Source organism: Pagrus major, chromosome 4, assembly GCF_040436345.1.
Source record: "Pagrus major chromosome 4, Pma_NU_1.0".
In the NCBI taxonomy this organism is placed as follows: domain Eukaryota; kingdom Metazoa; phylum Chordata; class Actinopteri; order Spariformes; family Sparidae; genus Pagrus; species Pagrus major.
Window position 1 is genome coordinate 26225247 of NC_133218.1, and position 13200 is coordinate 26238446.

Sequence of the window (13200 nt, forward strand, 5' to 3'; positions counted from 1 at the left end):
GGGGAGTACGGCTCCCCTTGTTTTGACATCCATTTGACTTCACATGACAGGTGTTGATAACCGTCACTTTAAACACAGGCTCTGCCTCAAACCTTAGGCCCCCACACCTCTGCCTGGTAGGCCCGTGTGGTAATCCAGCCATGCAAGCTACCTGTGTTACATAGTACAATCTGTTATTCAACTGTCACCAAAAGAAGCCCCAAAATGCAAAATAGGACAATGCTATCACTCTCAAATAGATCCTAAATGTTAAACAGATACATATATATCTGTGTGTAGGGATGCAACTGATCATTACTGATTATTATCTTGATGAATCACTTAAACGCGGTAGATAAAATGTCAATAATGACGAAAACTCACATACCAGTTTCCCAGAGTCCAGGATGAAATCTATAGATGTCTGGTTTTGTCTGTTCAACACCCAGAAATATTCATTTTACAATAGTAGAAAATTAAGGATTCAAATATCTATTTGTAAATGTAAAAATATTAGATTACTTTAGAGTCTTTGTTGTCCCTGAGGGGCAATTTGGTTTGCAACAGTAGTCAACACAACCAGTACACATCATTGTAAAATAATACAATAAATAGTGACAGACAAAATACAGGAGGTCATCATAAAAATGATTCACTGAGGAATTAAAAAAATAAAGCTCTTAGAGTGCATCAGTCCATTGTTTAGTGCAATAAACCTACAGCTTGTTTAGGAAACCAATGCCTGATGGAACAAATGATCTCAGATATCTCATAGCCTATATATAGTTGTCACATATAATAGTTTAATGCACAAGTTTTTTTTAGTTGTTTTATTTTATTTTGAATTACTCTGTTTATATCTTATTAAATTATCTCTATAATGTGATATTTCTATTCTAGAAGGAGCAACTCAGGGATCAATTAGTATTTCTGATTCTGATATATGAGGCGTTGGAACCAAATCATTTTGGCTTTTCTCTTTTCCAAAAATTATTAATAGATTATCAGAATTGTTGCCAATTAATGTTATGAATTAGTGAAGTGAATAATTGACTGATCATTGCACCAATAAATGCTTCCCTAGTGGAAGTATAAAAGGGCAGAAAATGCAAACTCTCCAGCAAAGAACAAGTACTTCATGTACTGACTTTCCAGTTGTTGGCAACACTGTGGATCAGTCACGCCTACTACACGTGGAAAAGCAAACGCAAGGGTACAGGAGGAGGCGTGGAGGACGTGGATTTCTGCCAAATTATGCAACCCTGTGCAAAGAACAGTACGTCCCATGAACTACCTAAATATTATAAGCCAAGTAATAAAAAACGATATATAATGGTTTGTTACACGCAATATATAGCTTTAAGTTGACAGCGCCGGCGCGAGACAAAAAACTGAATCCAAGTCAAAAATGCTCTACGTCTGAAATCTCACCCTGCTCTTTTGTAACCGAAATCTCGCGAGATGTTGTGTAGTTGTTGGCACAGGCTTTCACGTCGCAGCAGAGGCTGTTGCTCGGTGCTTCTTGATGGCTCGGAGGTCAGCCCAGTGAAGCCGAGAGAGCAGCATACGCGATGGCGCTGCTGTCTGTGAGTGTCGGACCCCTCTGGACCCGGGTCCGGTCGGTTCGGACGTGGAGCCGAGACTTCTCCACGATTTCTGCTACTTTTCGCAACAACGGCCCACTCGCTTCGGTAGGGTGGCGTTGTTTTTGTTCTTCGTATTATTACGCAAACTCTGCTAAGCTCCTCTCAGATAACACGAAAGAAAAGTTGGTGTTTTGCAACAGACACTCGCAGGTGTGTTGGATAACGGCGTGTGTGTGAGCCTCGGGTGACTGTGTTTTAGGGTCTGTCGTGGGAAAGAACACAGTGTCCCTGAATGCAGCCTCACCAAAACATGTAAACAAACAAACTGCAGCTCTGTTTGTGTATCTCTCCTCTGTTGTTTATGCTCTTACGAGATGTCCGTTTGATAATGTTTGGATTATAAGTGGGTGTCCTCAGTTTCATAATGTTTTGTTTGCAGGGGTCGTGTCTCTGTTACTGTGGTGTTCACTCTTATTCATTCATTCATTCATTCGGTTGCATTTATTTTCTAATGTTCAAAACAAAGCATGCAAATAAGCTGATTAGCATTAAATTAAGTTGATTTTTTTTTAAATTTCCTTCAACATAAGATGCAGCAGAGTCTGCACATTCTGCTGACTAGAAACCTGCACTTCAACACTGATCATTGTGGTCAAACCAGACTGAAAATGTATTTGAGATACAGCTGGAATATTTTCCTTTGGGGTATGACACTTGTCTACAAAACATCAAGTGTTCCTTTATTTCAACACTATCCCTTAAATGTGCAGTTCTTGCAGGTATTTGTTTCCTTCCATGTGAACATTGTGTGGTGAATAGAGCCTAGCCAATACACTGGCAGCTGATAGTGTGTTAATAATGATATGTTGGTTTTCTGTGCATATGGGCAGAGACTGCACATCAGAAAATTACAGAAATGCATGCTTTATTGCCAGCATACGCTTATTTGACTCAAAGTTTTCTAAATTCAAGTTTAATTTAGATTAGTTGCATATTTTTTTCATAGTTGATGAACTTTTGATTTACTGATAGTGACTTCTTTGATGATGCTGTCTATTGTTGTAAGGACGTGCAGCTAGCAGTCTTGACTGGGAGCTCAAATCCCCAAGGAATTTTTTGGTGTGTACACGGCTTGCACAGGAGCTTTGGACCGGGAGGCGCCGGGTTTAGCTGCTGAGCGTGCTGGACATGCTTTGCAACTCAACACATAACACATTGATAATTTTAGTTTTGAATGTTTGCCACTAAAATTCTTACATATTGCACCTTTAACATCTCTTCACTCAGATATATTGTGATATGGAAAATAATAATAATGAAGGAATGTATCTATATGAAATGTATATTGTTTATATATTGTCAGGTTTTTATTAAGGTAAAGGTGCAATATGTAAGAATTGGACACCTCTTAAATTAATACTCAAACAGACAGGGGACAGTATATCACCAGAGTAACTGCTAACTGCTGCTAACTCTAACTTTAGCTAGTTAGATCAGTTAGCCATGCAGCTAGTGGTCTGGACTGGGTGCTTAGAGCACCGGGGGAGTGTTTAAGTTTACACTGCTAGCACAGGAACCATTGGATCAGTAAGGGCCGGGGCTAGCTGGTTAGCATGCTAACTTTAGTAGATGTCTCTGCAACAATACACTGAATAGACGTCATAATGTCAAAACTGTTCATTCTTCCCATTCTGATGAAAACTGTAGTTCATTTTTTCATGTTTACAACGAAAATTCTTACATATTGCACCTTTTAGTATCAATAATGACACCAACCTAAAAACAAAACCATTTTGCAGTTGTGTGGAAGAAACCCATATTTCAGTGTTTGTACCCTTGAAGAATAATTTAATCAGTTTTTAATATGTACAAATAACAGATATGTTCGTAAACACCATGTGAGTTTTATAGCAACTGTTTAATGTCAAGTATAAGTGGGTTATCTGCACCAGTGTTGCAATGACTTAATTAAATTAGGTTAACTAGGACATAGTCCAGTTTGCCCAGGTCATAATGAGATTTCAGTAATCCTGCAAATAATGTTGTGTTGGTTTGTTGGGACAAAAACATGTTGCTGGACAGATTTCTTGTATCAACATGGAAGCTACTCTGTGTGGCTGAATCCTAACAGCTGCAGATACCATTGGACTGTTCATATCATGTTTCAATCTATATTGCCTGTCTGCTATCTTACATACAACATTATAGCATGTTGAATTGCAGCGTTTCGTCTTTTCCACAGGTCTTTTAACTACAAAAAAATTCTTCATACTCTGTCTTTATTTCAGAAGATGTCCCTGGTGCAAAGGAGATGTGGAGGATTATATCAACACAGTGTCCCAATCGCTCGCTTCCTTAGCTCAAACAAACCACCTAAAGGTAACGCACCTCCCAATGCTGTTAAACTATGTCATGTAGCCAAATGAGCGCACACAATGACCCAAATCTTTTCAGGATGACTTCATTCTTTTTCTCTGTGTGTTTGCTGTTGAACTGGTTTAGGTTTTGAAAAGTTTTTCCCAAAGAGTGAAGAAAGTGCTGGTGTCAACAAATCAGCTGAAGGTGGGACAAATTTCAAGCAGCATTTTTACATCCTCTGTTCTCACTTCATCTGCAGTGTATGACTGATTTTTTTTTCTATTGCTGTTTAGATGAAAACACCAAAGAACAGGAATCTCTTGTGAGGGAAGAGCAGGCCACGAATGATGACGGGGACGAAAGACAAAGAGGAGGAAAAAAGGAAGAGTCACATTGGTGGACACGCTTTCAGGTGCAAATCATGGCACAGACAGATAACTGTATCTCATTAAACTGCACTACACAGACTGCTAACGTGGAATAATTTCCCTAACATGCCAGAATCTGATATCTCTGAAGGTTAAATCTAAACCTGATTTTAAGCCTTTAAATTATGTTGCATTCCATCTCTTACAACATTTCTTGTATCTAACAGGAGGATTTTCCCTGGGATGAAAGAGTTGTTCGAAACTTTGTGATCGGCGCAGCAGGCATGACCTCGGCTTTTTTGTACTTTTACTTCCGTGAGACGGGGGTCCAGATCTCCTGGAAGGACTTTGTGCATCTCTACTTGAGCAGGGGCTTGGTAAGAGGCAGAGCGTGTTTTAGTCTTGGTGTAATGTGGGTGTTTTTTATCTGCTGCCATTTTTTTTGCTGCCATGTGAACAGATTGGTGTTTGTGCTCTCTACACAGGTGAATCATCTGGAGGTCGTCAATAAACAATATGTCAAAGTAATTCCTGCCCATGGAGTGAACTCATCAGAAGTGGTTAGTGGCATGAAAATGCTGTTCTGTCCTCTTGTTTTTCTTATACTGGAGGTCACTCACTACACAAGCAGAGAAGAGTCATAAATATGACAAAAAAACTAAACTCAACACCCTCTTGCTAGGCTTCTCCTCAACTTTCAATCGCGACTCAAGACTGAGCAAAGTCCATCCAAATCCAAAGTGGATTTAGAGTTAAAATTTGGTCAAACTACAGTTTCTAAGTTTAAAACTTAAAGGATAAGTTCACCCAAAAATTTAAATTCAGTCATTATGTACTCACCTCCATGCTGACAGAAATAGTCCACAAAACATTTCTGGAGCTTCACAGCAAAACAGCGCTGCAGCATTCTCCTAAACAGCCGAAGTAGATGGGGACTTGTTTTAAAAACGTAATAAAACAGCTGAGAAGAAACATAAAATGGCTGCATACAGCTCATCCGGCATAACCAAGGTCTCTGGAAACCCTGAAGTCCCAAATTGATTTGAAAAGACATTATTTAAACCCTTTTTAAAGCTGAAGTCTCCACTGTAGCCGCTAAGCTAAAAAATGTTTTTGTATGTTTCAGAGCTATTTGTGGTTCAACATTGGCAGTGTTGACTCATTCGAGCATAACCTGGAGATGGCCCAGCAGGACATGGGTCTGGACTCCACACAGCGAGTACCTGTATTCTACACCAGTGAAAGCGATGGGTGAGAATTTCATCTGATGACCAAATCAAATTGAAGCGATTTTTTTATGTGTACTGGATGAGTTCATGTTTATTCTTTCTCCCCACAGGACACTCCTTCTCACAATCCTCCCAACCTTACTGCTGGTTGGCTTTTTACTTTTTGCCACACGGCAGGGACCAATGGGTGGAGGTCGTGGAGGTAGGGGGCGAGGAAACCCCTTTAGCATGGGTGAATCCAAAGCCAAGATAATAAGAGGCAACATTGGCGTGCGATTCAGGGACGTTGCAGGCTGTGAGGAGGCCAAAGTGGAGATTTTGGAGTTTGTCAACTTCTTGAAGAATCCGCGGCAGTACCAGGACCTGGGAGCCAAGATCCCAAAGGTGTGCCATATTTTATGCATCATAAAGTAGTTTGTGTTTAAGTTTTAAAGTGTTAAACTTCTCCACATGGTGAAGTATTCACTGAGTCACTTATATGTATCCTTGTGTAACATCTTTGTTTTCAGGGTGCAGTGTTATCTGGTCCTCCTGGAACTGGCAAGACGTTGCTCGCAAAGGCCACTGCCGGAGAGGCCAATGTCCCCTTCATCACCGTCAACGGCTCAGAGTTCCAGGAAATGTTTGTGGGCGTGGGTGCAGCGAGGGTCAGTACTCAGCTTAACGACTCTTCCCAGGAGTCTGGGAGCTGAATGATGAATCACATGTTGTTCATGCTCATCTCTCAACACAACAATTGTTTGGGTTGTTCTGTCGAAGATACAAATGTAGATGAAAATCTAGCTTTGCTTTGCTCTCTGTGTTTGAATGATAAACACTGTAAGAAATTAAGCTAAATTGTGTTTTTTCTTTGCTCTGTCCTATATCAGATAAGGGATACATTTGCCACAGCTCGAAAAAATGCCCCATGCATCCTTTTCATCGATGAGATAGATGCAGTGGGCAGGAAGAGAGGCGGAGGGAACTTTGGCAGCCAGAGCGAGCAGGAAAACACCCTCAATCAGCTGCTTGTAGAAATGGACGGTATGCATTTGTCATCACTTTCAGTGTTCGAGCCTTCCTCTCATTCCTGGTGCAACATTTCAAACGGCCTTTGTATGCTATCTGTATGTTTTCATTGCAGGATTCAACAGTAGCACTAACGTGGTGGTTTTGGCCGGCACCAATCGAGCTGATATCCTGGATCCAGCTCTGATGAGGCCCGGACGCTTTGACCGACATATATACATAGGTGAGGTGTAGCACTTGTCTGAGGTCCACCAATCCATGAAATTTATCTTTCATGCACACTCTTCCTTTCCCTACATCACAATTTGTCAGTTTCAGATTTCTTTTTGTAAATATATTGCCACTTTTAAATTTCCCTTTATCATTTGTTGTTTGGCAATGTTTCCTTGGTTGTTGATGCATGTGTGCGTTACCATGCAACAAATTCAATTCAGTGGCACTTCTGTGCATGCAGACCCAGATCTAATATTGTTAGTGTTTTTGCTCCAGATGAGGTGCCATGCTTAACCTTATTGACGCTCAGATCTTGTACTTACTTATAAAATTAGCTCAAAGCCTATTAGATTAGCTTGTGCTTTTTTTGCGCATGGCCTGTTCACTTGTTATGTCATTAAAAGCGTGTGTTGCATACTGTGCACTTTCATCTTTGTGGCTAAAATGGTTAATCTTTTTTGCCTGCTAAGATCTAATTTGCGTTACGCCAGCATTGCTGGACAATAGTGGGCATGGCAGAATTCTCTCTGACAAAGAAAACTGGGTCAAAATGAGAGAGCTGGCTCTCAATAAAAGAAGGATTAGATAACTGGAGGCCAACATGAGGGATGGGACCCACCGCTCCTCTCTCTGTTGATTTTTTCTCTGTTCCCTGTCCTTTAGTATTTCTGTTGTTACATGCAAACTGTGTTGGTCAGACAAAAAACAGTCACATTGCTCATTAATGTTTGATCAGTATTTAGTTACAGAACTTGTTACATCCCTCATGTTTCTAAGCAAAGAAAGTGTGAGTTTAGCCTACATGAATAATGCATTACATTAAGGTCAGCTGTCATTTTAAGAGTAGACGTCCAAATATAAGCTCCAGAATATGCCAGTTTTTTGAAAGGCTGTCTTCATGATGAGTTTAATTGACGTTATGACTCTGCTCGCTTGAAAACAGTTCTTTTATAAGAGCTAATGCCACTGTCCGTGTAACTTCATGGCATTACATTTTTGTCACAAGATTTGTCTTTTTATATATTGCATCTAACTTCCCACTTTGATGCTCAGGATTTGATGCACAGCTCAAGAAATAGCTTTCTGTAGCTGACATCCCTGACCTCTTCTTGTATGCAGCTGTAGTTTGAATTTAAGAATTTAAACATGGACTTTTTTAGGCATGTGGTTCAAAGTCTGAGTCCACACACTTGAAAAGGTTAGATCTATTATCTTGTAACACTGGCCTCTGTTTTAGTAATATTATCATGTGATGACGATACTTCTGCAGCAACAGAACATTTCAATCTTATTTTTTTCAGTGCTTATCATTCTTTTGTTTAAAAAGATATGTTTGTTTTCATTTTTCTACAGGCCCACCGGATATTAAAGGCAGGGCGTCCATCTTTAAGGTGCATTTAAGACCTCTGAAGTTGGACTCCAGTATAGAAGTAGAGGCTTTAGCCAGAAAGCTGGCTGCACTAACCCCAGGTTTTACTGGTAAGAATGAATGAAATGTACTTATGATATAAACGGATCACACAGTTTTGTATTCTCTATCTGTTTCTTTGTCATACCACAGTCTTAATCAGGTTATCTGTGTGTCTCAGGGGCTGATATCGCTAATGTGTGTAATGAAGCAGCTCTGATAGCTGCACGTCACCTCAACCAATATATCAGCACTAAGCACTTTGAGCAGGCAGTCGAGAGAGTTATTGGAGGTAAGTTAACAACCACGTGCATGCACTTGATATTATAATAATACTCAGAACTAATGGATATGGTTTTTACACCGTCATCAAGCAATATTATTAAAGGGAATACACATTTTTCTTCTTACCTGTCGTGCTATTTATCCATCTTGATTATTTGTGTGTTTTGGAGATATCGGCCGTACAAAAATATGTATTTCTGATTTTGAATGGTCCCTTTAAAGTGGTTAGATTTGCTTTAAATTTCTGTAACATGAAGTTTTGATCAAGTATATTCTATTAATGTACATTATATCCTAATATATCTCATTGAGACTTCCATGTAGGGAGGAGACCCAATCCTCTCAACTGTGTATACTGTATGCTTAAAGGCTGATAACTTGTTCCTTACACAAAAACACACAGAGTGCTTAAGATCATCCTCTTTGCTTTCAGGTCTGGAGAAAAAGACTCAGGTATTGCAGCTTCCAGAGAAGACTACTGTGGCGTATCATGAGGCCGGACATGCTGTGGTTGGCTGGTTCCTAGAACATGCAGACCCCCTACTTAAGGTAGTCACACACTACCCTCACACACCTTTTATGTGTTTTCCCCTTCCACAGTCACATTAAGATTTATTTAAATGATTATATTGATAAATGGATTGATTTTAATGATCTCCCTCAGGTGTCGATTGTTCCCAGAGGAAAAGGTTTGGGTTATGCACAGTATCTGCCTAAGGAACAGTACCTGTTCACCCAGGAGCAGCTGTTTGACAGAATGTGCATGATGCTTGGAGGTAACAATTAGAAGTCACCTACAGGGTTCGCTCAAAGTCTTGAAAGTTTGGAAAGTGCTTGATTATTAACGGTTTTCAAGGTTAAGAATATGCTTGAATTTGCATTTAAGTATAATATTTTCAATGTAATCTGGTGTTTCATCTACACAATCACTAATGAACCATAAACCTTTCAGTATTTGAAATTAAATGATTGTTATGACATTGTCATATTTGTTTGTTGTCTCCTGGGTTTTGAAATCTGTAAGAATTAAATACTCAAAATATTAATATGAAACAAAGTGACAATATACTTTGATGGCTGTTGGTATAAAGGAATTCTGTAAACTTTTGAATTTTTTGCAGTTGCATTTATAGTAACATTTTGGAAGTGATAGTCAAAGCTTACAGAGCCTGGAAAGTTGTTCAGTACTTTGAAGAAGCATACGAAGCGTTTGGTTTGAAGTGAAGCACCACTGTGTAATTTGACTCACAGTTCTCGATTTTCTTCATATTTTAGGTTGTACAGTTTGGAATGAACGAGGCGGTGGGTCAGATGTCCTTTGACCTCCCTCAGCAGGGTGCCATAGTAACTGAGAAACCCTTCAGTGAATCCACTGCCCAGCTTATAGACCAGGAGGTGCGCCTGCTAATAGATGGGGCCTTCCAGCGAACACTTCTGCTTGTCAACGAAAAGAAAGAAATGGTGGAGAAGGTGAGAAGCAATGGATTATAATATTTGTATTGATGCTGTCATTAATGTATAATCACCTGAAACTAAGAATCGTTGTGTTTTTGTTACCTGAGAATGAGTCTTTCATATCTACAGAGGGAGCACGTCCTCTTTGAAGGAGTCTGCCATGTTTCTACAGTAGCCCAGAATGGACAAACGAAACTCTGGCTCTAGAGAGGGCCATTTGCGAGTGGTGTTCAGTTGCTTGCAATCTGCTACTTTAGCTCTAGACACCTTGAAATCCTACGCATTTTTAGAAACTTGTTGGAAGGCGTATGAGGGAGATGGCTAACCTAAGCTACCTTAAGCATAATAGCTAATAGTGATATTAGAAATCATTATTTAAAAATAAATGAACGCTACTATTACATCCAACTATTGTTAAAACTGTCGCTCCACAGCCTGTTTTGTGTTTTGAGTGTTGAATCTCTGTGATCAGTAATACCACTTGCATAATTATTGAAGAAAGAGTTATTATCATCATTAAAAGGCTTGTTGTTCACTGTTTTTGGTCACGTGTCGCAGGTGGCTAAACGTCTGCTAGAAAAGGAGATTCTAGACAAAGCCGACATGGTGGAGCTGCTAGGAACTCGTCCCTTTCGAGAGAAGTCTTCATATGAGGACTTTGTTGAAGGTCTGGGGGATTTGGAGGAGGATACCTCTCTGCCAGAAGGCCTAAAGGACTGGAACAAGAACAAAGGGGATGAACATCACTTGCAGAACAGGCAAAAGAAGTCAGCCGTTTATCTGTAGGCGGACTCGCAGCCTCGAGGCAAATATTCCTCTGGATTAAGGTGAATATTTCTCAAGTGCAGCACCATCTGGTCCAGACGCTGGAAAAGATTATTCTCACAGACAGCTGCAGGATGGAGGATGATGATGTGTTGCACAGGTCTTGCACGGCCAGATTATGCTTTTTGTTATTGTAGTTTTTTTATATTCGAGCAGGAATTCCAAACAATGACTCATGATTTTAGCGTTCTGGCAATTAAAAGTCAGTAAGCTATAAGGCTACTGTGAAGAGTCTGAGGCTAATGTTCACTGGAGGTGCCTTCTACACCGTTCCTCCAACACTCTGATGAAGTCCTACATAATAATCTTAAACCACGGTCAGGAAATGTATTGAGCTCAAGTCGCAAAAATACAGAAATCAAATGCCTCGTGTGACATTTACATTAGCTGTGGTGTGTATTAGTCAGTTACGCACTGACGTTCATTCCCCTTAAAAAGATGCCGATTCTTTAGTCTGTGGTCGAGATGTCCAGAAATGTATAAACCTAATAAGAATGCTTTCTTCTTTTGTTCCTCAAATGTCAAAGGTGCTTTGACTGTACCTTCTTCACCCCATTTTACAATGAAGGCATTCAGGGACATTATGTCTCGACCTCAGTACATTTACACATTTTCACCCTGTTATACCCTGACTTCAATGTTTCTCAACCTGGTTCCTGTTAATATATCAGTAAAGGCAGCTGTTACAACTCAGTGTTTGTACATTTTGTAACTTTCTGACTGTTATCACAATTATTAATGGATCACATGTACTGTAGGATGTTTTCTCCTCTTCGGTGTCCCGTACTAATGAGTCCGCATCGATGTAGACATCCATCGTCTTAGGCGGATAGTTACTTTTAGAACTGGGAACAACGGAGCTGAGAAAGAATCGAATATAAGCTAACAAACACCGCACACTGCTGAGATGTTTGCTCTAAAACAGATTTTTAACTCTTCAGTCACACACACTACCTCACAGCCTCTGTATTCTTAACTGCCTCTTAGATTAACATTATCCTCTTTACAACTCATTGATTACAATACTCACACTGACTACAGTCTGGTTTTGCTAGTTTTTTTTAATCCGTATTTGTTATTAATGAACTGACTCCCAAATGCTCTCTGTGCTTTGCAGTTCATTTTGATAACACAAATGAGTAAGGGCTCAAAGGTAATTGAAAATGAATAGACTTTTTACTGTGGATGGATTAGGTGTCCTTCTTCCTCCCACGTCAAATCATGCTTTCATGTAATTGTGGCTCATGTTTGAATGTACTCCGTAATTGTGAGTCAAGCAATTTAAACTAGATAACTGTTCATGTAGCAACTCATTTCATGTATTTGAGAACCACTCCTACAAGGCTTGGTTACACACTGTCATTATGATGTTGATAGTGTCTTAATGGTTAAGCCAGAGGCTCCTGAGCTGAGTAAATATGTTTAATATAAAGATTTACTTGAACTAATGCCTCGCAGTGTGAGCGGTGTGGGCCCTTTTTGAGATTGTTAAGACCCCGACCATTGTGACAGTGAAATTGTCCATTATTGAAATCCAGATTACATAAAATACTATAAATGATGAGCCGCTGGTTGTATAGAGAGCTATTGTGTGTTTCGTGCCTGCTTGACAATGCACTATTCTTTGTTTTTGCTTGATGAATAATTCTTTTTACCTGTCAGTGAGGATTATTGATTTTACACTGAGATGTCAAGATGAATGAAAAGAAGAATGAAAAATCAAAAATGTGAGGCCATTGAGGCCCACACCAATATTAAACCATTTTTTATACCCTTGTGGCTTGTCTTTTTATTTTCGAGTCTTTTCATCAGCCCAGATTCTCTTTACGGGAAGTATAATTTCTAAAACTGTCAGTATTCCATTGCTTCTCTCTTTCTCTGTTTTAACAACACATTTTTTATTCCAGTATCAGTGAGTGCCTTGCATGTAAATACCACAATCTTACGCAAAGTTTATTTTTGCACAATAAGTGTGAGCAATTGACTTTTTTAGCATGTTTCATATGGTGAGCAGCCACTGTGCTTTCTCTCCTGCAGGGCTCTTTTTCAACCCTTACTGTCATTTATACTGATGTGATTGTGCTTTATCAATTCATTTTGTACACAGATTTGTATACCTTACTGTAAATAACCACTGTAAAACTTAAGGGAGACATATTTTGCTCATTTTCAGGTTCATAATTTTATTTTGCGTGGCTTCAGCTCTGTATTCCCCCTCTGTCTAAAAGCTTTGTTTTAGCTCCTGTCTCTTTAAGGTGTGATGTCACCAAGTCACAAAATTAAAGAAGAGACTACTGACGAGGCGTTTCATGAGCAGTGTTTTCTGTGGGAGAGAGGAGCTTCTTTTTAACCTATATAAAAACAGTGAGGGAAAGAAGAAAAAAGCATAATAGGCCTCCTTTAAAATATATGCCCTCCCCACACAATACAGAATGAGGCAGTTTTCCTGACCTTTAGTGAACAAATGACGCAATAAAACATACTTT

The 13200-nt window shown here is 39.5% G+C and overlaps 1 protein-coding gene across 2 annotated transcripts; it reads left to right on the plus strand.

Annotated features, from left to right (window-relative positions):
- The first annotated feature begins 1477 nt into the window (after positions 1-1477).
- Positions 1478-12490, plus strand: LOC140994655 (mitochondrial inner membrane m-AAA protease component AFG3L2-like). 2 transcript variants are annotated; one of them, XR_012178742.1, is made up of 17 exons: positions 1478-1670; positions 3854-3944; positions 4068-4127; positions 4217-4335; positions 4519-4668; positions 4777-4851; positions 5418-5542; positions 5631-5904; positions 6030-6167; positions 6390-6543; positions 6644-6751; positions 8095-8220; positions 8331-8441; positions 8868-8983; positions 9099-9281; positions 9710-9904; positions 10448-12490. XR_012178742.1 is itself a non-coding variant. In XM_073464389.1 (16 exons), the coding sequence occupies exons 1-16, from the start codon at positions 1551-1553 to the stop codon at positions 9754-9756; spliced, it is 1926 nt and encodes a 641-aa protein (XP_073320490.1). In that variant the 5' UTR covers positions 1478-1550; the 3' UTR covers positions 9757-9842. The 2 variants fall into 2 exon arrangements, 1 of the variants encoding a protein (XP_073320490.1); XM_073464389.1 differs by lacking the exon at positions 10448-12490 and having other exon boundaries at positions 9099-9210; positions 9710-9842.
- Positions 12491-13200: the final 710 nt, after the last annotated feature.

Coding starts and splice junctions, on each gene's coding strand:
- LOC140994655 (XM_073464389.1), top strand. CDS start 1,551: ATGGCGCTGCTGTCTGTGAGTGTCGGACCCCTCTGGACCCGGGTCCGG. Junction 4,669..4,776: donor TCTACTTGAGCAGGGGCTTG/GTAAGAGGCAGA, acceptor CTCTCTACACAG/GTGAATCATCTGGAGGTCGT. Junction 8,984..9,098: donor ATGCAGACCCCCTACTTAAG/GTAGTCACACAC, acceptor GATCTCCCTCAG/GTGTCGATTGTTCCCAGAGG.